This window comes from Penicillium alfredii, assembly GCF_028826965.1.
Source record: "Penicillium alfredii strain IBT 34128 chromosome Unknown utg000001l_segment0_segment0, whole genome shotgun sequence".
Lineage (NCBI taxonomy): Eukaryota > Fungi > Ascomycota > Eurotiomycetes > Eurotiales > Aspergillaceae > Penicillium > Penicillium alfredii.
The window spans coordinates 1,797,775-1,820,371 of NW_026622698.1; the positions used below are offsets into that span (position 1 = coordinate 1,797,775).

The following is a 22,597-nucleotide window of genomic DNA, read 5'->3' on the forward strand; positions in this document are numbered from 1 at the left end:
ATCTTCTTGTTATAGTTGAATGGCCTGGCAATAGTTTTGTCCCCTTCTCAATGGAGTACATTCCTGTCTTATTCTTCTGTGTACTTGCCTAGTTCTAGTAGGGACCTCTGGCCGTGAAGTCTTCAGTCCATCGAGATAAGCATTGCGGAATTACTAGGGTAGGCCGTCCAAAAAGGCTTGAAATTGAATCTTGATTATTGCCGAAATGACAAATATGCTTTCGCTCAAATGGTTGACAGAATTTGACTTGAAACGCCTGTAACTACACCCGGTGCCTTGGAAACACCACCTACCTGGGTGCCTTCTCGCCAGAACGACGTATGGCCACCAGTCTCTCTCGTAGTAACTTCTCCTGTATCTCACTCGAGGAGATGCGTCTTGGAACAGATTTTCGGGGAGTCTGTAGTCGTAGTAGTTAGCACAGGCACTGAAAAATTGTAAATAAGCCCAAGTATAGAAGGAAGGGGTTGACTAACGAACATGAAATAGAGTTGAATGCTCCATGAGGGAAAGGTCAAGGTATACGCTTAGGCGCTATCCAAGGATTGGCGACCCACCTCATGAGCATCCTTCAACTCCTTGTCTTTGTGACTTGCGGGGCTATCAGCACGTGGTTTCGAGTGTCGGTGTGCAGAGTCTTCATGTTTATCAGCCGTCTTCTGTCGTTTTTCTTCAGGTGCAGATGTGGAATGGTCACGCAGTCTGTGAGCGCCAGGGTGATATCTCTCCAAGGACCGTCTTCGCTTTCTATCTCTTCGTGGACTCCTGCTGCGACTACGGCTTCGGTGAGCACTTGAGTTGCGGCGTCTGCGATGGCTGCCGTGTTCTTGATGGCGGTGGGAGTCATGGCTCCGGTGTCGCTCCCGACGATCCACCCGCCACGAGCGTGACGGGGAGCGCGAAGGAGATTTTGAGCTAGAAGAGTACTTTCTGCGCCGGTGGTGCCGAGGGGACGAGCTCACGCTGCGGGAGGCAGGCCGCCGTCTGTTTCGGTCTCTTCTGGGAGTACGTGAGCGCGATGAATCACTTCGAGTAACGGATCTGGCTCGATCACCATATTCCTGGCTGCGTCTCCTGGTTCCTCTGCGAGCGTGGCGGTCGGGAGACTGCGATCTGCTGTGGGAACGACGGCGTCTGTCACGCGGTCGATCCCGTCCTTCATGGCGATGACGACGAGGAGGCGGTGACCGAGAAATAGAGCGGGAGCGGGAGCGAGAGTAAGAAGGGGATCTTCTGCGGGGACCAGACGGGACATAAGAATCAAAATCACGCCGAGCGGGTTCACGGAATCGATCACGGCTTCGATATCTAGGTGGTGGGGATCGTGAGTGTCGGGAACCTCTTCTGTCAAAGTCGCGACCCCCATAACCGTCTCCCCTTCTTCCTCTTCCGCGATCCATACGCTCCCTGCGTCTCAATTCTTCGATGTCACGTTCCCGGGTTCGTTCTTGTTCCTTTTGTCGTCGGGCTGCTTCGGCGGCCTTTTCGGCCTCAATCTGCAGATTGAAAACAACCTTGTCAGCATAGGTTCACAGTTGTCCGTTCCACGCCTGAAATCACCTTCTCTTGCATGAGCTCAAGCTTCTTGGCCTCCAGAAGCTCCTTAGGAACACCCTGGGGATTCTCTTGGCCACTCAGACACAGTGACCACAAGTCCTTGCAGAACTTGGAGGTGTCTTTATCCAGGAACCCAGTGAGCTGAATCTGGAGAGACTTGATATCGGGCTGGTTGCAAAGAACCATCTGTTAGTAGCCGGCTACCGCAGTGGGTTTGCGGGTATTCATCAGGCATACAAAACGCGATCCTTCCAGGAGGTTGAAACAGAGCTCGATGACGACATCATCCTCGTTCCCTAGGATTTCCGAGATGCGACCCGCAATCCATCTGCAGGAAGCTGTTAGCAACCGAAGCTCGTGAACCGTAGAAAAAACGCTGGGGAAGCTGGGGTCACCCACTTTTTCATCACCTCGATGTTGACCTTGGTCATGTCCACCTTCCGGCTGAACTCAGGAGGGAACTTGGTTGATTTTAGCAACTTGGAATCGACGCTAGTCGCCATCTTGGCCAGAGTTGGAGCTGCAGGAGAGCTGGTGCAGAAGGAAACGCGTAACAATGCAGGATTCGCGACGAGGTTGGACTTGCATGCCTGGTGCTTCGGGGATGCCGTACCATATTTGTTGCCTAACCTTCCAGGCAGAAAACTATCTAGTTAGTCAACTATAGATCCAGTTGATGTGTAGTTTTCATAAGTCCACGGGATAGCATGGCAGAAATATTTTGAGATTTCATAAAATAGAAAATAATTAAAGGATAGAGTAACCAGAAAACCCCATCTTGCCTTATCTTGAATCTACATTGCAACATCAACTGGACGGAGCTATGTCGTATAGTATCTTCCATAAGAGCCAGGGAATAAGTTACTAGAATCGTGGATTTGATGTCATGCATTGTCACAACTCCAACTGAATGGCGACAGGATTGAGGAATCTTTCTATTTTTGTTGATCTTCAAATCTTGTTATTTACAGAAAGGGCTGGGGGAAGAGACTACGAGTAGTGGAAACTTGAAAAGATACAGTTAGTATAAAACTACAAGTCGCTGACCCTCACTTCACTTGGCCTGCTTTAGGAGGCATATTAAAGAGCAAGAATTATTTTTTGAAAGCTTATAATTTACTCGATTTAGCACTTACGATAAGTACTACACTTTTTGTTTCTTTTATTTTTGAAATCAATTTTTCTTCTTGATAGCGTTTTTCTTCATGTTTTTTTTTAGTATCTAGTCTTCAAGGTGCTGTCCAGAGATAATTTTTGCCTAAGCTAATTGCTAGATGAAAGTCACGTAGGTACCAAGAAACTCGAAAAACGACATATCACAGCCCCAGTCACATATTCTTATATTAGAAACCCGACTAGGAATCCAAGAGATTTTAGCCGGAAAATCCCATGTCTATGGTTTGTTGCTTAGTAAATATACACCAAGTCTTAATGAGCCCATCTATAGACAGGGTAAACCAACTGCCCCTCCTTTATCTATCTCTCATCCAGTCATCATCTAACCATCAGACAAGGTGACCAAAATGGATATGACCAAGAGGGCTTCAGCATCTGTGCAAGTGGAGGGATCAGGACAAGAGAGTGAGCGAGGCAGCTCCGAGGCACCGAGTATGCCGAAACCTCGGATGTGGAGCCGTGAGACGTGAGCATAGATCAGAGTCCAGATGGAGAAAACAACTAATCTTGCTGTAGATACTCCGGCTCTCTCATCTTCAACTTAGGTGCCTTTTTTCTTCCCGCACTCTACAGCACGCTCAGCAAGCTGTGGGTTGCCAGAATCGATGCAAGCCAAGTGGTTACCACCGATGTCTACACCTACATCGGGGTTATTATAGAAGTTTTAAACGAGGGCCTTCCACGCTCAGCGTGGCTTGTCATTGGAGACAAGACAACACGCACTATCCACGCACGGTTGAATCTAGCGTACACGATGATCGTGGCGCAGGTGGTGCTCGGGACGGTGATGACTATCATCTTCCTGGGAGCGAACAAGAGCCTCGCAGGGACATTTGTTCCGGCAGAAGTGCGCCAGACATCTCTGACCTACGTCCGGCTCTCCTCGGTCCAAGCGTTGACATCTGCCATGGAAGCCGCCATCGCTGCATCGACTCGAGCTTTGGACAACCCCGATGTACCCCTGATAATCAGCTCGTCCAAGTTCCTCGTCAACATTGTGCTGGACTTTTTGGTGATTTCAAAATTCCATGTTGGCACCCGGAGACCCAGTGTCATAACCCAGGCTATCATTCGGCTTGTCTGTGATGCAGTCTCCGCTCTGGTTGGACTTTTTTACTTCATCTACGTCGTCGTGAAGCATCGAAAACAAGAAGCGGGGGACCGGCAACGCTTGAGATTGACTCTCTCTGCACTGAGTACCCTTGCGCGCCCAAGTGTGTACACATTTCTCGAGTCTGCTCTCAGAAATGCCATCTATCTATGGCTAGTCAAGAAGATCATCCAGCTTGGGACCAACTACGCAACCGCATGGGGTGTCTTCAGCACCATTCGCTGGGGTCTTGTTATGGTCCCAGTACAGGCATTGGAGGCCTCAACTCTGACGTTTGTTGGTCATAACTGGGGCCAATTTCGGGGGCGTACGGCGAACGCATTTTCCAAGGCTGCGCGAGCAGACCTTTTGGGTAATTGGCACCAGAGAACAAGGAACCATATATCTATGACTAACTCCATATAGAAATCACTCGACCGGCTCTTGTTTCCTGCGCAATTGCCTTGGCTTTTGAAACTGTTTTTTGTATTGCTTTGTCCTGGAACGGAATAGAGGGATTTGCCTTCTACCTATCCGAGTCGGAAGTTGTGGCAGAGATAGCCCAGAAGATGTGGAAGGCAAGCAAGCCCTCAGGTTTGATATGATTATTGAACGCGTCTAATGTGACTATGCAGGCCATTGACTGGACCTATATCTTCTATGGGGTAAATAAATCATCAGCCTGGACCTTCTACGCTATCATATTCGGCGGAGCTTTGGTCTTTGACTTTGTTGATGTTGGCCTGACTGTTCTACTTTGGTGCTACAGGCTTACTAGAGGCAAGGTCAGAACAGAAACTGTGGGATACAGTTGTTGATGGGAAACATGACTTGGCTGATTGGATTTCTGGTCATGTATGAAGAACTCAGGGCTAGCATGGATTATCATTATCGCAACACAGCTCAAGCTGGCAGTACATAGTATGACGATATCAAACAAGTTTGAATGAAGATAGGGAAAATTAGCTCGACTCTTCGCTCAAATCTCAATCTCAAACGCAAAAGCCAAAACAGCACCACTAGCTAAAAGAGCACTAGAGATAACAGGAAGACCCATTCGCTCCGCAAAACTGAAAGGGATCATTACCGAATCCTTTGTGGTCAACTGAATCATGGGCGTGAAGTACCATGTCGAGGTGACTGCAAGCCAAGCCCAGACCCAGCATAGTCCAAGAATCCTCTGCCATAGTGGAGGGACGACAGCCTCCCGAGTAGACGATTTTCGAGGCGTCTTCCTATCACCAGAGGTAAATAGATGCCACCAAATTGCCTGCGCGCCGTCTTCGAGCATGATACCCAGCACAAATGAGAGGAAGAACGGCATCGCGCCTGAACGATGTGCTGGCAGGCCCTGCAAAATGTCGACAATGACGTGCAAAATGCCAGAGATGAGAAAAACAAAGAAGATGTTTGTGTACCGTTCGAGGATAGAAGAGCGTGGTAGCCGGAAAACATCTCGCACAGCAAAGTTACTGATCGAAGTGAAGGGCTGGCGCAAGTATTGATGCCAAAACTTTCTGTAGTAGTAGGTTAGAGAGATAACAAAAAGTTCAAGCCCTGATTGAACTAATTTCATGGGGAATGAAAAAAAAAAGTGGAAAAAGAAATGTAGCGGCAGGGAGTCTTACCCCCAGAAGTTTCGAAGCGTGTATGCATCGGCCATTCTTCCCCATGCCGGTGGCCAGTCGGAAGGAGAGTCCACTCCCAATCCCACAAAGATAATTGACAGCGTACAATATGCGGAATCGCCAATCACCCGGGTCACAAAGAACCAAAGGGACAGATGGGTGATCACTCGTTCTATCCACTGTTCCGCTGGCACATTCCATTGGATCCCCGACACCATAGGTTTCTGAGAGTCAAGACCTGAAGTCTGCTGGAGGGAGACTGTCTGTACAATATCCAGGGCTAGATATTGCCAGGCCAAAATCAAGGATTGTCGGAGCAAAAATCGACCTCGAGGCGGGGTCGACATGCCCCGACGTGCATAGTAGCCGGGATGAGACGGCACATTTTTCACTTGCCAGGGGGTATTGACACCCCGTGTATGAACAAGCAGCCGCACCGCTCGGACAAGATGAGTGCCGTACGATCTGACATGGGTTGCCCCCCTCGAGAGGTTCTGGCGATCCAGGGGGTTGATCAGTAACAGGTGCGTCGCTTGCACTGTCACAATGATGAGCTGAGAGACCATCTGGCACCATGTCGGGCTTGAGGATGAGGCAATTGGATGTATAAATTGACTAGCAATCCAGATCATACATGGAATGCAGGCATAGCGCAGAGGAGATCGCTTGGGTGTGGCGATGAGAAGAGTCGCGGGGAGGAGATGCTGGATGAGATAGAAACATCCGAACTCGACCAAGTTTCCAAGAAGAGAGCTTCGCAGTCCATACATTGTGGTGACATTGAAGAGGAAATTTGGACTGGAACTCCTGGAATGGGTTTTTGTTGCTTACTGGCAAGACAGTCATCTTCTTGGCATGTTTTAGTAGACGGCTGTGGGTCCTGTCCCGATGCCAATGCCGATAATCCCGAATGCTTCATTTGCTTGTCAACCTTCAGAGGCGTGTGAAAAAAATCAGAAGAGGCCCTGAAATATATAAAGTATCGTAGTTTGCAGAGGCGAGAGAACTATGTTTGTGGGCATTGGATCCCCCCAAGAAAAGGAAGAAATCGGCCCCTTATATACAACGCGACGACCGTGGGATCGAAAATGGTATCCTTTATCTTCCCAGAATATGATCACGATGAGTGAATCGTCCATCTTGCTTGATCTGTTCATGGAAATTCTTCGCCCAATGTAGATGATAAGAATCCCCCAGATCCGTGAAAAGTATAACGGATAATTCTTGATCCTTCAGATTCTCGGAGTGATTGAAAGGCGAATAGATATAGCGTTTCTGGATATCAGGGAACTCCTTATCCCAGCCATGGTCCACTGCAATTCGGGCAATTGACACGGCCTTGGAGTCTGTGGCATATGCCTGTGGCGTGCCACGGAAGATGTTCCGGGGGACTTGGTCGAGTAACAAAATCAGAGCCAGTGCCCCCTCGCCCTTCCCAATGCTAGGCCAGGAGTCGAAATCACCATTTTTGGCTGCCTGGTACGATTCACCAAGATGCTTTCGGACATAGGCGTCATCTGCAGGACTGCCGTACCAGAAAGACTTTTGTTTCAGATAGTCGCGAGAGGATTTGGGGCCGAACCAGAAGTCCAGGACATTCTGATATGTTTTGGACATGGCTCGCTTCATGGATGCTCAGGAGGTGTGGGAGTGTATCCAGCTGATTGGAATATTCACGTCTGTAGAAGTCAGAAATTGCGATCTGACTGGGGCACGAAGCAAATGACGTCATTGAAGTAGTCTCCGAAGAACGGAGTCATGAATTCCTATATGTAGTCAACTCATTTACAAGAAGAGTTGTATGTATTATATGGAAATGTTATATGGAAATGAGAGAAAATTATGTTTTTAATTGAGCCGTACACAATATTCATGAGGATTCTAGCAAATAAGGAGGATATCGTTTGAGTGTTATAGACATTGGACCCATACATAAACACCTCAACAGCTCCATCCATCTCAATTGGGCGGACTGTTTTTGCAAGAATTGCCCCAGATATTACAGTTTGTGGAACACTAGCTAGGGCCGAGCTGGTTGCAAGGCTTCTGGATACCCAAACTGTATGACTACGCTCCGCACCGCATTCCTAGAAGCGGCTAGCAGAGGCAGTCATGCTGAGTGCCAGAACAGCGAGGAGAAGAGCGGCGGGGGACTTTATTGTGCATGATGCGCTGGTAAAGCAGTTAGCAAATGCTTTAACAAATCTCGACTCATCGAAGTTGTCTACTGACGGGATGAATTTGGAAGGACTCAGACGAACAGGTGTTTTCGTTCTGGAGGTTTGGAATGATGAGCAGTTTAGAAAGATAAAGAGAAGAGATGTCCTTCCAGCTAAGGAGGAGAGAATACAGTGGCATTAGTTTTCAATGCTGTTGAGAAATTATTTTATAAATCAGCTATGTCAAGACAAGATGATATGGGCGGGATACTACTTTGTCTCTTTCAGAAATCACAACAAACGATCAACTGCCCAGCAATCAGCAGCGACGATCCCGCAGACCGAGCGAGTGTTTAGAAAGAGAAAAGGTAGGGGAAAGATAACGCAAACACAGCTATATTTCCTTCTGGGGTCTTTATTTCTCTTTCAATTTTTTTTGACACCGTTTGCCAATATTTAAAAGGTCCAGTTGCGGCGATAAAGCTGCCCGTTATGATTGCCAATTTCTTCCCCCAAGTTCAATTCCGAGTCTTGCTTGTCTCCATCCTCCGTTATAACCCTAGCACGAAGCATGGCTTGGTCACCCTGATCGCCCTCAACACCGAACTTGATATCCTCGGCGCTCCGCCCGAAGAACCGTCCTGCCCAACTAAGGTAGCCTAAACAGCATGAGTATAAGGAGAATAGGGGGGAAGAAGAAAGGATAAAGCAAGCGCTGACCATCAATATTGCCGATGGATTCGTTTAGATCCATGGACGCGTCCCTGAAAGTGCCATCGTCGCGTCGGGCTCGACAGCGAAGAGTTCCGAACTGATCGACAGTGATATCGCAACAAGAGCGATGGAATGGCTGGAAAGGCATATTGATTGAGATGAGAACGAACGAGCTTTGGTGAAATCTATTGTCGCAGCGAAGAATACAGAAAATAGATCGGAGCTATGGTTAAAAAGCGTGGTTGAGGCAATGATGTGATGTTGACACCATGCTTGCACATGCCCTAGAAACCCTAGAAACCCTAGAAACCGACACCGATTTGCCTCTCCACAGAGTGCCTTGGATGAGCACAGCCCAACAACAGAATAAAAAGTCACATTTATCCCAATTTTGAATAACTTTGTTCGTAGGCTACGAGGTTGCAGATTGGCCGTCCGGGAGGCTGTCAATACCCCTAGAAATAGCATTAGAATCGGAAATACCGTGCAGCCCTATCGAATTCACTCGTGGAAACCAAGGAAAAAGCCAAGATGCAGCAAGCAGTTCTCCACTCCAGGAAGAACGAGGAATGTGGGGATTGCGTCCCTCATCAACCTCACGTCGCACGCATCTTTGCTTGGAGACTCATTCCCAAAAGCGCCACCATACATTAAATACCCTGATATACCCCAACATGCCTACCTCAATTTTGCTTCAGAATGCGACCATTCTTGTCCCGTCTGGAGATGCAAACGACTACGTGGTCCCCTTGCGAGAACACTCGTTGCTCATTGAAGACAACAAAATCACAAATATTGCGCCCCGGATTACCCCATTTTTGCATGCCGAAGTTATCGACTGTACGGACAAAATCATTGCCCCTGGATTCATAGACACTCATCACCATCTTTGGCAGACCCAGCTCAAGGGTCGCCATGCGAATCAGACGCTAGTGGAGTATATGCCCAACGGTTCGTTTTAATGCTTTCAATGTTTTTGTTGCGATCTGTTGCCAAGGCTCATTTTCTACCAGGGTGTATGCAGCATGCAAACTATACGCCAGAGGATATCTTCTGGGGAGAGCTTGGTGGCTGCCTCGAAGCCTTAGATGCAGGTACTACGACTGTGGTGGATCACGCTCATCTGACAAGTTCACCGGCTCACTGTGAGTATTTACACCTCTAAGTTTGGTTTCAAACCCCGGCTGACCTTGTTTTCTAGCCTCAAATGGCGTTGAAGCCACAGTATCATCGGGTATTCGGTCCATCTTTTGCTACACACCCTCTATGAGAGCCAAGACCTGGACACCGGAGATGACTCTTGCCGGATTGCTGGACGACTGGGTGTTGAAACAATTTGACGAACTATCCACTGCGGCCCCATTTGGAGATGGCCGGGTTCAAATGGGCCTAGCCTTTGACGGACTATCGCTTCCCAAAAACCAGGTCGTGTCCCTCTATGACCGGGCGCGCAAGGCCGGTGCCAAGGTCATCACGACGCACTATGTACGGGGCACCTTCGGTGAGTGAGCTGTGCGCAGAGCTTCAGGACACACCATGCTGATCAAGTTCCAGGCTATGACTCCGCTGTTGACCTCCTCGACTCATATGATCTTCTGGGACCAGACATTCTTCTTTCCCATGCAAGCAACCTTACCCAGACCGATATCGAGAAGCTACAAAAAGCCAAAGCCTGGATCTCTTCAACGCCTGACACCGAGCTGCAGATGGGACACGGGAAGGTTGTCTGTTTTCAAGAAGGCTGCGAAGAGCTCAGTTCACTGGGGATTGACTGCCACAGCAATAACTCCAGCGACATGGTATCGCAGATGCGTCTTGCCTTGCAGAGTGAACGGTCCCATCGCAACGAGAAGCTGTTGGCCGAAAAGAAGGTCCCACAGTCGCTGAATCTCAATGTTCAAGATGTTTTCCGATTGGGCACAATTCAAGGGGCGCGCGCCATCCACATGGAAGATAAAATCGGATCGATCGAGGTTGGAAAACTTGCAGATCTGGTGGTCTTTGATGGCACGAGCCCCGGGATGATTTGCGCATCCGAGCACGATCCCGTCGCCGCAATCGTCCTGCATTCTTCAGTTCGCGATATTGAGATGGTGATTGTGGATGGCCATATTCGCAAGCGGGAGGGAAAGCTGGCTCCTGTGGATATCAGCCCGATGCTACCCGGGGTGGAAATATCAGAAACGAGGATGGATTGGAGGCAAGTTGCTCGGAAGCTAATTTCTAGTCGTGCGAGGATTGAAGAGACCTTTTTAGAAACAAATGGTAGCAATCCTCAGGAATTAGTGGACGCCTTCATGAAGATGTTTCATCTGGGTACAGACCACTTTGTCCGACTATGAAAACTAATTGCTGGATCAGCATTAGTATGCCTATGAGAAGTTAATTGAGCAAGTATTCCGATTTTTAATCAACAGTGGAAATTCCCCGGAAGAGATGATAAAAGGTTGATGTAGATGCTTTAAGGTAGGCCTATTCTGTAGATTCCCAAGACCCGTAAACTGCTTTTTTACTCTCTGCCTCATGCTAGCCTAAACACCAATTTGTCAACGCGTCAGGGGCAACGAAGAGATAGACAAGTTCTAAGGGAAACGTATGCCTAGCGTGTATGATGGCTAAGGATCAAAAGAAAAGCCGTTTAAATACTAAAAGTGCCGAGTTGATAGTAGAAAAACAAGTACTAATAAAAAGAAAAAGAAAAACATACAACAGCCAGGATTCGCTGGTGGTCACCCACCCAACTACTAACTGGCCGGCGTGTGGCTTAAGTACGGCTGAGCGGACGGGAAGCCCTGTTCTCCACACCCTGTGGTCGTATGTACTAGAGACGATATATTAACAGTTTATATAGTTATCGACAATCGGGTGAGAATCGCTCAAAGATGGGCTCTGCGGAAGTCTAGAATCGAAGCTTTAGTCAAGCAACCGGACTAGGAAAGGGAGAGCCAGGTTTCTATTTAAGATAAACTGGGTACAAAGGGCTTGGGCTTAAAATAAATTGAGCATACAAAGTATATGGCTCAAATGCTTAGAGGTAGACGGGAGGTAACAATAAATCTATAAGAGCCAGGCTACTAATCATCTCCTCTTATGTCAAATCATCACCTCAGCCGGCTTCCCTTGTTTGCCTTCCTCTCCTATCTTCGCTGGACCATCCTCTTGTTTTCTCCAGGGCGGCACGCTATCCGTTAACTCCTCTTATTCTATCATGCGACGCCTATTCTCATCGTAGATAGGCGGGTATTTTACATCGGAAAAGAATGGCCGTGGTCCTTTGTCGACGCTGCTTATATACAAATACTGTTGAAGTACCTCTGCGTCCACCCGTTTATCCCTCCGTACCATAAAAATCTTGTTCTTTTGAGTAATTATATTATATAGATCGGTCGCTTCAAGTGAAAATTCTCGGAAATCTCAGCACGAAATCTTTGATCGCACTCGTTGAGAAAGAGGTCGTAGCAAATATAGATAATATTTCGAAAGCCGAGCATTTGGATTATATTTAGCTGTATACTGAAGCCGGTCGTTTGTTGTCTAACTTCTTGGACTAGAGTATTGCTAAGTCTCTCAGCAAGTGACTGAGCCTAAGGGATGACAACGGCAGAGCGTCGGGACTTTTCGTCACGATATTTAGCCTAGATAACGCATCGTAGAGTGAGGTCCGTCTTCAGTGCCGCTTGAGTCTAGGGACAAGTCTAGACCTCTATATCCGGTATGGCAGCTATAGTATAAGATGGCTGGGTAATCGATATAGAATTGATTGATAGAGAGAAAAAGGTAGATAAAGCACCTATGGAAGTGTTTGGAAAATGTGTAAAACATCCGTCGAGGATATGATCAAAGGTATCATAGGTGAGGAGAGGTAGTGACTATCGGGCCTTAAAAGGTCACGTGTGAGGCCTAACGCGGTTCGCAGGGATAGTGGAACAATAGAATCCAATAATGGTTTTAATTGCCTACGGCGCTTCTAAACTACATTCTATTTGAGAAGGAACAAAAATAGCTTCAAGGTCAATACCTACTATAAATTGAGTTATATTATCTCTGCTCTTAGGTTTTTAGCGCCTTGTTTTATACTACATCGTTAACGCCGTTTATCTTGCTTAGTTCTTACCTCGTATTTAATAACCTACCTACAAACTGGGGCTTATAAAACAGTATAGGACTTTCCCGAGTCTTGAAATTTCTTAAAGACTAGTAGTTTCTATTTTTAGGCGATCTCGAAAACCGCCTCTTAAGATCCCGAAGGCTACCGTGAAAGTTTCAGTGAAACCGACCAAAATAAATATTTCAAGAACAATAGCTATTAAGAGAAATTTATATACAATTTATAAGAGATAGGCACTGCGCATATGTATAATTTCATTGTTTTATCCTTCTATACTCTATCACACGGATACTCGTGCCCTCAACTATGTATCTATGTCGTAAGGTCCTACAACAATATATGATAATAACAGAATTTATCCAAAAGAGGTGTGGCTTCAGATTTGCTGTGATGCTGACAAGATTGGACGATGGCCGTCGTATTAAATATACAAACACTTCCCTCTTGCTATCTCCTCCCCCCTTTATTATTCTACTTCGTTGCGCCAATTCAGTCCTACGGCTTATATCCTTCTCCCACCGGCTAATCTGCGCTGTGTCCTCTGATAAACCGAATCGACAAAGTTGAGTCCAATATGCTGAAAAGGTTATAAGTATTAAAATATCGGCTAATGGTTGCACGTGTCTACTTACTATGATGTAAAAACGCATTAGGCACTAGAGTTAGAGCTGAGGCTTGATCCTGATTAAAACTTATTATTTGATGTGATATCCTCTATTTTTACCACAACTTTTAGGAAACCCTAGTTTATTCTATGAGGCACCTTCCTCGTTGTCTTGTGGCTATAATTATAGAATCTAGAGCTTCATCTAATAAGTAAATCTGAAAAAAATAAAAAAATAAAGAAAACTCATAAGGTGGAACACCGATCTTGATTGGAAGCACTTCCTATTATAGTATGATAGCGATAATTCTAGAGTTGGAAATACAATATAATAACCCTTGAATCTTTGCCTTCGCTAGTTGGCTGACAAGATACGCGATCGATTATTGACCGCAGCAGGCGGCACTGCCTGAAATAGTGTTTCCTCGGTTTGTTTTCCTTGATTATAGCTAACACCTCTCTTTCTCGTCGAGAAGAGCTTTTATATCCATAATCTCTGGTGGTCTTCCGAAGTTCTTTTTAATCCGCAATATCTGATTCTGCCTTCCTTTAGGATGTGTACTATAAAGTAGTGAGTGCATAGCTAAGAGGCTATATTTTGGAGAGCAGCCGTTGGGCGGTTATATAGTTCTAAAATTCACGGCTTTAGTTGACCCCGCAGCGCAAATTTATTGCTTTAGGATGTTTCGAGGCGTTCGATTTTTTATGTACTTACTAACTTCCCCTTGTCGTCAAAAAAGGGCCACTGAAAGATTGACGCACTAGCAACTTGATTACATGGAACAGTGATGTCTCTATAGAGCCCGCGGGCTTTTATGAAGGCAATCAAAATACCCTTATATAGAATACTGCCGAATATTAGCACGTTTATTGATTTAAATACCACCCTTGTAATGATATAAGCTAGTTTGCCTGTACTTTTTTCGGGCCTCTTCCTAGTTTCAGGTTTTCCTTTTATGGTGACAATTTGACTAGGTGGTTTCTGGTTCACCAAGCCGGCCCTAACCAGCGATGGAATCCAAACCTAGATCGCACCTCATTCGGTCATTACTAAAAGAAAAAGGTGCCGATGAATATATTAGCGGACCTAGGCATTATTTTACTATTCTGTTCCATTATAACTAACTAGCCTAGGTATAGGGATTGCGAACTTATGAAATGGCTATAGAGAGAGACGTCTTATTCTGTAAAAGGTTCGATGAATCAAAAACAAAAACATACAACAGCCAGGATTCGCTGGTGGTCACCCACCCAACTACTAACTAGCCGGCGTGTGGCTTAAGTACGGCTGAGCGGACGGGAAGCCCTGTTTTCCACACCCTGTGGTCGTATGTACTAGAAACCATATCTGAATGGTTTATATAGCTATTATAATAATCAAGGCATAACGATCGCTAGCATCGTACTCACTATCCTACGCATCCCAAGGATCTTTCAATTAGAAAATATAAAAAATAAGCTTTTTTACGATGTTGGGGTCTTCAAGAATAGAGTACTGAAAAATTCCATTGGGTTCCAGAAGGCCTTTTAGGGTTACTTCCTGTCAATTCGTGAGTTAGAAGTTGATGGAATTGAAGTTTTATTTCGGTGCAAATCTCATCACAAATTTGACCATCATGGACACCCGGCCAGAGAATCAAAGGAGTGTGGCCAGGGCCATCGTAGAATAACGCTGTTTCCACGCCAGCCGGATATTTTCCGTCCACTCGGACATTTCCCGCCGATCCCAATCGAAGGGCGTCAACATATAAAGATGGCGCTCAAAGCACAATGCAAGCAATCAGCCACTTTGTTCTATCATATTCATTTTGAAATAGCTTCCATCCTCTATAAGAAACCGTTCACAATGGGCTCAATCGGAGAATCCGAATTCACCGTCCCAAATCCCTTCCGAACCCGCATTCTCAACGGCCAAGTCACGCCAATTGTGACGATCAAGTATGCGATTGGCAATGAAATTGCCATGATGGCCAAAATGGCCGGTTTCCATGGGGTCTTCATAGACATGGAACATTCAGCCTTCAGTCTTCGCGAGGCCTCGCAGCTCATTCTGGCATGCAACTACGTGGGCGTGTCGCCCGTGGTCCGATCTCCGTCCAAGTCGCATTGGCATATTAGTCGGATTCTCGACGCCGGAGCTGCGGCGGTCGTGATCCCCCACATCGAGTCTGTCCAAGAAGTCCGCGATATTGTCCATCACGCCAAGTATGCGCCGATTGGCGCTCGCAGCTGCACGAACAATCTGCCTGCGTTCAACTTCCAGCATGTTCCCACGCTGAAGCAGAACGAGGCATTGAACTCGCAAACCATGCTCATTCCGATGATTGAGACACCCGGTGCTGTGGATCTGGCAGAGGAGGTTTTCGCCGTTGATGGTGTTGATGGTGTTCTCATTGGCTCAAACGATCTTACCACGGATCTCGGTATCCCGGGGAAGTATGACGATGCGCTTTATTTGGACTCGGTGGCAAAGATTATTAAGGCTGGGAAGGAATACGGCAAACCTATCGGTGTCGGTGGCATTGGCGGTCGTCTCGATCTTCTAGAGCGATGGTTCTCCCTCGGCGCTAGCTGGTGTTTGAGTGGCCAGGATGGAGCAATCTTGCAAAAGGCGTTCAAGCAAATTGTTCAAAACTATGAAGACATCAACCGGAGGATCCAAAGGCTGAAGGAATAGATTGATAGATTGCAAAGTTGTGTTTCAATTATTGTTTTCATAGCTGGTTGTATATACATTGAATTCTACTGTCCCAGCATATTCGGCAAACCATATGGATCATCCAAATACAAACTCAGTGGGGGATCTCCGTAGGCATACTCGTTCAAGCCAGCCTCCATGTTCCAGAGCGCATTGTCCTCGAACACATTCCAAGATAGGATAGAGCCTTCTGATGGGTTCGTGTCGCCTTGCACACCAGTGATCCCATCAGGAGTCAATGTTGCTTGGTTGAGTGGAGCGTGAAGTGAAGGATGAACATGGAGACCAGGTGATAGGTTCGCCCCAGCAGACAACACCCCAGAGAATTCCACGTAATTTCGACTACCGTCTTGTTCATGACCAGCCGGTGACGTAGTTTGAGAAGATTCATTCTGCATTTCCGAGACAGAATGGCTATTTCGCATAGATTCGACTTGCAGCTGGCGGCTGCATTTGCGAATGGCATACAGACGCAACGCTTCGTAGACGGCAACATAGCGCTTTGCATCAGGAAGCTCTTCGCTCATCTTCTTCAAAGCGTTTTCACCCATGGCCATTGCGTCGGCGCCGTTCTGGATGGTCATTTGATTCAAGTCCCTCACCACAGATAAGCAGAACATGACGGAAACACCTGCGGCAAAAAGCATTTGGAAGTAACTTCGAGTGAAAGTAATCTTGTTTAGCTCGAATAGTCGACAGAAAGATGTGATAGCCCCAACGGCACATTCAAGACACAGGAACAATAGATCTCGCGGAGGAATATTCCCTTGCTTTGGAACGATATCAATCGCCTTTCTGACCAGTAACAAACGCTCCCTGAGAAGGAGAAGATCATACCACTCATGCATTTGATAGAGGTTTTGCGGGTAGTGAAACAGTGGTGTGGCGGAACGCCATTGTTGTAGTTCCTTGAGTAGTTTGTTCAAACTCGAGTAGATGACGCCTCTGGCCGTGGTGTCATTTCGCAAAGTCTGACCAGTCGCCTTCTCGCCAAATTCAGTATGAATTTTAGAGGTTATTTGGCGGAGTCTGAGACAAGCTAAAAACACCGACATCTCCGTTGTTCGTGCCGTCATTGACGCGAGAGAAGATGTAGAGCTGAAAGAATCCAGGTCGGGAAAAGCGCCAGATGCCTCTGCAGCTTCAATCTCCTCGTCATTCGCGTCCACTGGGAATCCGATTTGAATGTATTTGTCTCCAATAGCAAACGGGCGCGTCAATGTAATTGAGCTGTATCGATCAATCATGTAGCATTCCCAGAAGACTCGTCGTTGAAGTTGGTCCTGTAATAGCCCGATTTTGCGGCTTGGGAGAGTGGGCTTATGTAGACCTTGCTCAATACACATCCGCATACCTAGCCGAGTAACCTCCCAGATCGAAGTACCTTTTAACGGATTAGTGGTCGGTCATGCGCGAGTTAAACAGGCTGTGGTATCAGGTCACGGAGGGAGAAGAGACGGTTCTTACCAATGTGATGGTATATTGCAAACCTGCCGACGAGAAGAAGATCCTGGATGGAGGCAAGCCCTCCGGAGAGGAACCCGTCATCAAGGTACTTCAAGGCTGAAAGGTAATAGCCATAGGGGTGATGTTCAAATTCCCCATGGCGATAGGGGAGAATCGACCCAATGGCGATTATCATGAAAGCTCTGAAAAGGTCGTGTTTTGCATCTTGCCTCAGATTATGGTTTTGTTGGTCTTCAGGGCCTGACAGAAATAGCCTGCTATAGATGCTCTGTACGTCGCGCCGAAGGAGAAATGGATTTTGGACATGAGATCCGTTCAGACTGTCGCTGTCAGCAAAATGACCTGCACTAGATTCGAAATAAATCCATAATTGAAGTTTCCGGATTGACATACTACTTATCAAATATCACCCTCGCCTGCTCCAGAGATGGGAGGGCCGCTGACTTGACTCCTGCTTCAGCTGGTCCCGAGCCCTTGGAAAGGTTTTGAAGCAGACTCGGATCATGCTCACGCCATTCCGACTCCGCAAACAGGTGTCGCATGAAACTTTTCTCGCTGTTAGAAAAGAAGTATGCTCTAAAAGTTCGAGTCTACCAACCTTAAGCCACCGCCCTCGATAAAACCCGGAGAGTGCTCTCGGCGGTCTTGCGGGTTCGTAGGCCCTGCAGGCACAGGGGACGCCCTGGAAACGGGATCGTGTTGTTCCGCGGTTGTGAGCTCCTCCTCAAGCGCCTTGACCTCTTGTTCAAGGTCTCCAATATATCTGGGATTGAAATTCGGGTCAATGATGCCCAGTTTGCACTCAGAAGACTTCATACTGTCTAGAGACAGACTCATTGTCGTCGACAGTCAATGTCATGCATTCTTGCCCGTGCTTGATACATAAACTGCATCGAGGTCGTAGGTTATCGCACTAGATCTCTTTTTAGCCTTGACTTTCCAGAGGTGCTGTTGCTAGTCACGCACCTTGGTTTTTCTTGTGTGACAAAAGCGACATGCTGGTAGTCGAGGAAGGTGGCTGCCTTCTATCAGCGAGCTGCCCTCATTGATTTGATTTGTCTCCATGTCACGGCTCCTCTTCCTCTGGGGAAAGATCTGGGGGATGGGGAAGCGGAGAATTTCCGGGGAGGCATGGCGTCGGAAAACCGCGAGTTCTCAACTCCCCACTTCCCCGGAACCGCGTAAACTGACTAAACATTCTCAGCTTTCAACTCCTATCGACTATGATGGCTGCGACGAGTGCAATTATACATTATTTAGGCTTTCAAGACAATTATGGACTGAAATACAGTAATAATATCCATGAACATCCACTTCATACCGTCATTCCCATCGAATCCAACTCCCACTAAACAACATATCTGAACTTATTCTGCACCGCACTTATTTCATCTGCGGTTAAGTTCGTCGTCTCATTGGCATCGCTCAAATCGGTGTCAGCAGCCAAATCTTCAAACTTCTTGTTGGTGCGCTGAAGCATAATCCGAAGGGTCAAGATGCAGATCTTGCCCAGTGTCTGGAAAGCCAACAAGCAGCCCCACGATTCTCGGTATTCAGGCTCATAAATCAAAACAACCAGAGGGAGAATTCGCGTGTCGATCTTGCGGCGCAAGTAGCGCTCAGTGGTTGTGCGAAACTCAGAATCATATGAGCGGTAGATGGCAACGATATCAGAGGGGTTAGCGGAGTGTATGTCCTCCACCCAGCAGCCCTTTTGATCCTTTGCTGGGATCTCATGGCCCCCGAGGAATTTTTTTTGAGGGAGAAGTCAGAGCCATTTCCGCCAGGTCGATACAGAAAGTGAGAGATCAGAGAGGTTCTTGCACATCCTGTAAATTGAGGCGACAGACCCTGAGATTTATGGTAGATCAAGCCCTAGCTCCACGGTATGCGCTATGGGGGAGAGTGCCACATTCCCCGGACTGAGCCTCCCCTCCTTTCCCCAGAGTTTGAAGAATCTTGGCTCGTCGGAAAATCGTCGAAGCCCAGTACTTCGGACACTTCGTTTGTTGCAGTGGCAAAACGCTTAACCACAAGAAAATGCGAAGCTCACTATCTGTGGTAATATTAATGCCAATGTCGAGACACTTGTATTCCGGATGGTAAACATAAGTGCCCAACTAGACATGACAATTGCAACATGCAGGCTTATTTAATGCCCAAGCAGACGCTCTGGATTGTGCACCAGCATTTTTCGAGATTGATCAATTGAGAGCCAATCTTGCAAAAGCACAAGATCTCTCTTGGGGTTTGTTGTTCTGGGTATCACTTGATCGTCTGGGCTTCGGCTGGAGGCATCCACATGAGGCCAGTCACTGCACCATATCGGTGCGGAGGGGGCGCTATCCGCAAATCGTTGAATGATGGGTTTCATGTCAACAATACTCCCTCGAGATCGGTGGTATAGCGCAGAAATCTTAAGATGGATCCTGTCGGCATGAAGCAGCTGAACAAAATCATCAAGGCTCGAGCTTCCAATATCAGTAGGCGTCGCGCATCCGACATGATCGGCGATGATCGGAAGATTGGAAACTTCTTGGTCATGAAGAATAAAATCTTTCAAAGAGGCCCAGGCACCTAGAGGAAGCGGTGTCGAGAGGCCGCAGCCCAATTGCTTGACCGGGTATGAGTTGGCGAAGTGACGAATCTGTCTTTGCAGACTAGCAGTGTCCCTTTTGCCCTCGCAAAAGAAACCGTGAATGCGACCATATAGAACCCCCAGGCTGTGTAAGGTATTATAATCCTTACGGGTCAACGCTTCCCAGTTCTCATCCATGCACATGATGCTACGGTCGAATAGGTGGGGGTATTCGGTTCGAATGCGGCCGAGGTGGCCAAGTAATCCAGCAGAGCCGTCTTCGATAGAAGCTCGGACTAACACTAGCCGAGCTGCTTGGCTTTGCTGAATCCAAGCCTCTAAGGGGGGCCGGGGCGGGCGTATAGGAGCGTGTAGATTTGAATGGGTAGAGATCCGGGTCGAACAAGTGGAGTTGAGTGTCCCACATACCCTCCACAGTGGGCTCCATCGTGAAGGATTGTGATTTCTTCTAATTCGACCTGTATGCATCTGTCTGTGTATTTGAGAGAATTTTGAGGAAAGCCAAAGGCACAAACCCACATAGTTCGGACGTGGAAGGAAGCCGATGTCGCCCCACAAAGGACGGACTTTCCCCGCCTCCCGTCTGCATCAACTCAACACGCACGATGGCGGGTAGCCCAGTTGCATCAGGGACTCACAACTCATCGAAACAACGCGTTCAAGCCTGTGAGAGATGCTGGAAGCGAAAACAAAAGGTTCGGGAGCTTCATCTACACCTGTTCTGCTTGTTCCATTCCATCGTACAGACAGCCAGCTGACGGAAACAGTGCGATCGAGCTTTACCTACATGTACAGCATGTGTCGAAGTCAGTGCACAATGTGCCCCCCGGAAATTTGCCACTGAGCCAGTCGGCAACAATGGGGGTACCTTGTCTCATGCCGCCATCCCTAGGTGAGACTTGCGAGCCTCCCTATCACGCATAAAGAATATACCATTCTGATTGTTCTCAGCTATCTCAATACCCTAAAAAGGAAACGAGATGATCTGGACGATCAACTTCAACACCGGCATGCATCGTACTCTAGGAATGTCCCATGTGAACTACCACGGACACCTCGTTCTGTGTCACGCCGTAGGCACGGCTTTCAGCAGCAAATAGGATCATCTGCGCAAGATTCCACTGAGAGTACTTTTCAAGCTGCGATGGGTGAGATTGGATTCTTGTCACGCAGTGCAATGGCAGAGCCACGGGACGAAATGAGTGGTTTCTCAGAGGACCTGGCAATGGGCCGCATGATTCGAGCTGCATTGACTCTTTCAGGCGCAACTCCATCCCAGTCGAGTGTCGACCCGTACGGACAGAGTATTGCCGCCATGAATCACTCAGCTATTAATATGCGCAGACAATTAGCTGTGCCATTTTTCACCAGCTTCCTTGAAACCATGGGGTCGCGACTGATTCATTTTGAGTCGAAGAAGCTATGGACGGATTTCGATACATTTTTCACGGACTCTGGTGAGCCAGTAGAGAATCATGATTTGAATTCTGTTGCAAAGGCATTTGTCGTCTACATGTCTGTGGCCACTGGCGCCTTGCTCTCACAGGAATCAAGCGGTCTCCAAGGGCTTGCTGGTGGTCTCCACCAAAAAGCAACGAAGCTTTTACCGCGAATAATGGCGTCTGGGAACCGGATTGATATTCTTCACTGCATGTTGTCCTTGGTCCTTTACTCCATGCAAAGTCCACAGGGTGGTTCGACGTGGCATCTTATTGGACTGGCGATGAAGAAGGCGATTGTCTTTAGATTCCACCATGACCCTCATTCTTCGATCAATACTCCCGAGCACACGCTCTTGATGCGACGTAATACCTTTTGGAGTCTCTACATCGTTGATCGGTAAGTTTTTTCTAATGAGTTCATGATGACTATGTGCTTACCAAGGCCTAGGACAATAAGCACCATTCTGGATCGACCCTTCAACATCGCGGATGACGAAATTACCGTGCAAGTAAGTTCCTGACATTCTTCAAACTGCGTGAATGGCATTACTGGGCAATAGATACTCATTGCATTCATAATCAGGGTCCCGAGGAGTACCTAGATGATTCGCCCCATACAAAGAACAATTTGGCCCGCCAGTCCATCGCGCATGCTAGGCTCATGTCTGAAATCCGTGATGGAGCATCGAATGACATTCTCTATCATCACAGCAACCTATGCTGTTGGAGAGACTCTGTTCGAGGCATGAAGGGGGAGACTTTCGCCTCGAAGTTCACTCGAGGGGTGGTTATGCAGTTGTCAAGTCGAGCCATGGTCGAGATTTTGAAGTCGGTCGATTCCGCGAATTTTGAATCGAACATGATCAACAAACCTCAGACCATCGAAAGGGATATTGTGACGACTTGTTCTGAGTACATTGAACATGAGTATCAACGCTTCGACTGTGGGGAATTCACTGGTGGATTCGTGGAGGCGTACGATATCTTCGCAGCAGCAGTGGTCATCCTTTGCCTTGCCAGAAGATCAAACCCGTCATTTGCAGACATGGACACTATAAATAAGTGCACGGCTCTGTTGACTATGGTGGGGGAGAGATTCGTTGGCCTTAGGGTCTTTCGCCGTGTGGTTTGGGCGCTCTCCGATGCTGTCTCAGGCAATCCGAAATCCGACCCGATCATCCATGAGCTCCCTCCGATGATTCCAGATGGTATTCGGGATTTTATAACCGAAACTTACGCTTACGATGAAACCCTGGCGTGGTTAACGCGCAGGAAGTGGAGGTGATGCTTATGCTCCATCGGACATCCACCGGAATGACCCCGACGGGAGAAGTTCCGATGCCAAGGATGCCTCT

General features: G+C 47.4%; 13 protein-coding genes across 13 annotated transcripts, besides 2 other annotated features; 6 read left to right on the forward strand and 7 right to left on the reverse strand.

Annotated features, from left to right (window-relative positions):
* Positions 1 to 682: 682 nt before the first annotated feature.
* On the forward strand, positions 683 to 919 carry NUU61_000663 (uncharacterized protein; the record flags this gene model as incomplete). The annotated part of the gene is made up of 1 exon (XM_056651247.1): positions 683 to 919. The coding sequence occupies one exon, from the start codon at positions 683 to 685 to the stop codon at positions 917 to 919; it is 237 nt and encodes a 78-aa protein (XP_056516097.1).
* Positions 920 to 958: 39 nt separating this feature from the next.
* NUU61_000664 (PWI domain-containing protein) lies at positions 959 to 2,060 on the reverse strand (the record flags this gene model as incomplete). The annotated part of the gene is made up of 5 exons (XM_056651248.1): positions 959 to 1,344; positions 1,403 to 1,514; positions 1,561 to 1,725; positions 1,795 to 1,885; positions 1,957 to 2,060. 5 exons carry the CDS (start codon positions 2,058 to 2,060, stop codon positions 959 to 961), a joined length of 858 nt encoding a protein of 285 aa, XP_056516098.1.
* Positions 2,061 to 3,080: 1,020 nt separating this feature from the next.
* NUU61_000665 (uncharacterized protein) lies at positions 3,081 to 4,428 on the forward strand (the record flags this gene model as incomplete). Its single annotated transcript, XM_056651249.1, has 3 exons — positions 3,081 to 3,199; positions 3,250 to 4,196; positions 4,250 to 4,428. 3 exons carry the CDS (start codon positions 3,081 to 3,083, stop codon positions 4,426 to 4,428), a joined length of 1,245 nt encoding a protein of 414 aa, XP_056516099.1.
* A 374-nt stretch (positions 4,429 to 4,802) lies between these two features.
* NUU61_000666 (wax synthase family protein) lies at positions 4,803 to 5,399 on the reverse strand (the record flags this gene model as incomplete). The annotated part of the gene is made up of 1 exon (XM_056651250.1): positions 4,803 to 5,399. One exon carries the CDS (start codon positions 5,397 to 5,399, stop codon positions 4,803 to 4,805), a length of 597 nt encoding a protein of 198 aa, XP_056516100.1.
* Positions 5,400 to 5,447: 48 nt separating this feature from the next.
* On the reverse strand, positions 5,448 to 6,221 carry NUU61_000667 (uncharacterized protein; the record flags this gene model as incomplete). Its single annotated transcript, XM_056651251.1, has 1 exon — positions 5,448 to 6,221. The coding sequence occupies one exon, from the start codon at positions 6,219 to 6,221 to the stop codon at positions 5,448 to 5,450; it is 774 nt and encodes a 257-aa protein (XP_056516101.1).
* A 328-nt stretch (positions 6,222 to 6,549) lies between these two features.
* NUU61_000668 (DUF924 family protein) lies at positions 6,550 to 7,068 on the reverse strand (the record flags this gene model as incomplete). The annotated part of the gene is made up of 1 exon (XM_056651252.1): positions 6,550 to 7,068. One exon carries the CDS (start codon positions 7,066 to 7,068, stop codon positions 6,550 to 6,552), a length of 519 nt encoding a protein of 172 aa, XP_056516102.1.
* Positions 7,069 to 8,066: 998 nt separating this feature from the next.
* Positions 8,067 to 8,472, reverse strand: NUU61_000669 (CVNH domain-containing protein; the record flags this gene model as incomplete). Its single annotated transcript, XM_056651253.1, has 2 exons — positions 8,067 to 8,269; positions 8,331 to 8,472. The coding sequence occupies 2 exons, from the start codon at positions 8,470 to 8,472 to the stop codon at positions 8,067 to 8,069; spliced, it is 345 nt and encodes a 114-aa protein (XP_056516103.1).
* Positions 8,473 to 8,998: 526 nt separating this feature from the next.
* On the forward strand, positions 8,999 to 10,666 carry NUU61_000670 (Metallo-dependent hydrolase; the record flags this gene model as incomplete). Its single annotated transcript, XM_056651254.1, has 4 exons — positions 8,999 to 9,275; positions 9,338 to 9,469; positions 9,526 to 9,825; positions 9,879 to 10,666. 4 exons carry the CDS (start codon positions 8,999 to 9,001, stop codon positions 10,664 to 10,666), a joined length of 1,497 nt encoding a protein of 498 aa, XP_056516104.1.
* A 269-nt stretch (positions 10,667 to 10,935) lies between these two features.
* NUU61_000671 (uncharacterized protein) lies at positions 10,936 to 11,227 on the forward strand (the record flags this gene model as incomplete). The annotated part of the gene is made up of 2 exons (XM_079040916.1): positions 10,936 to 11,138; positions 11,176 to 11,227. The coding sequence occupies 2 exons, from the start codon at positions 10,936 to 10,938 to the stop codon at positions 11,225 to 11,227; spliced, it is 255 nt and encodes an 84-aa protein (XP_078897042.1).
* Positions 11,228 to 14,194: 2,967 nt separating this feature from the next.
* Positions 14,195 to 14,278: a sequence feature (Protein overlapping with rRNA (NUU61_000672, KAJ5114913.1) was converted to a misc_feature.).
* Positions 14,279 to 14,302: 24 nt separating this feature from the next.
* Positions 14,303 to 14,401: a sequence feature (Protein overlapping with rRNA (NUU61_000672, KAJ5114913.1) was converted to a misc_feature.).
* Positions 14,402 to 14,882: 481 nt separating this feature from the next.
* On the forward strand, positions 14,883 to 15,713 carry NUU61_000673 (HpcH/HpaI aldolase family protein; the record flags this gene model as incomplete). The annotated part of the gene is made up of 1 exon (XM_056651256.1): positions 14,883 to 15,713. One exon carries the CDS (start codon positions 14,883 to 14,885, stop codon positions 15,711 to 15,713), a length of 831 nt encoding a protein of 276 aa, XP_056516106.1.
* A 65-nt stretch (positions 15,714 to 15,778) lies between these two features.
* NUU61_000674 (fungal specific transcription factor domain-containing protein) lies at positions 15,779 to 18,017 on the reverse strand (the record flags this gene model as incomplete). The annotated part of the gene is made up of 4 exons (XM_056651257.1): positions 15,779 to 17,118; positions 17,202 to 17,521; positions 17,595 to 17,756; positions 17,800 to 18,017. 4 exons carry the CDS (start codon positions 18,015 to 18,017, stop codon positions 15,779 to 15,781), a joined length of 2,040 nt encoding a protein of 679 aa, XP_056516107.1.
* A 1,336-nt stretch (positions 18,018 to 19,353) lies between these two features.
* Positions 19,354 to 19,983, reverse strand: NUU61_000675 (uncharacterized protein; the record flags this gene model as incomplete). Its single annotated transcript, XM_056651258.1, has 1 exon — positions 19,354 to 19,983. The coding sequence occupies one exon, from the start codon at positions 19,981 to 19,983 to the stop codon at positions 19,354 to 19,356; it is 630 nt and encodes a 209-aa protein (XP_056516108.1).
* Positions 19,984 to 20,944: 961 nt separating this feature from the next.
* Positions 20,945 to 22,527, forward strand: NUU61_000676 (fungal specific transcription factor domain-containing protein; the record flags this gene model as incomplete). The annotated part of the gene is made up of 3 exons (XM_056651259.1): positions 20,945 to 21,639; positions 21,691 to 21,751; positions 21,826 to 22,527. The coding sequence occupies 3 exons, from the start codon at positions 20,945 to 20,947 to the stop codon at positions 22,525 to 22,527; spliced, it is 1,458 nt and encodes a 485-aa protein (XP_056516109.1).
* Between the last annotated feature and the right edge of the window lie 70 nt (positions 22,528 to 22,597).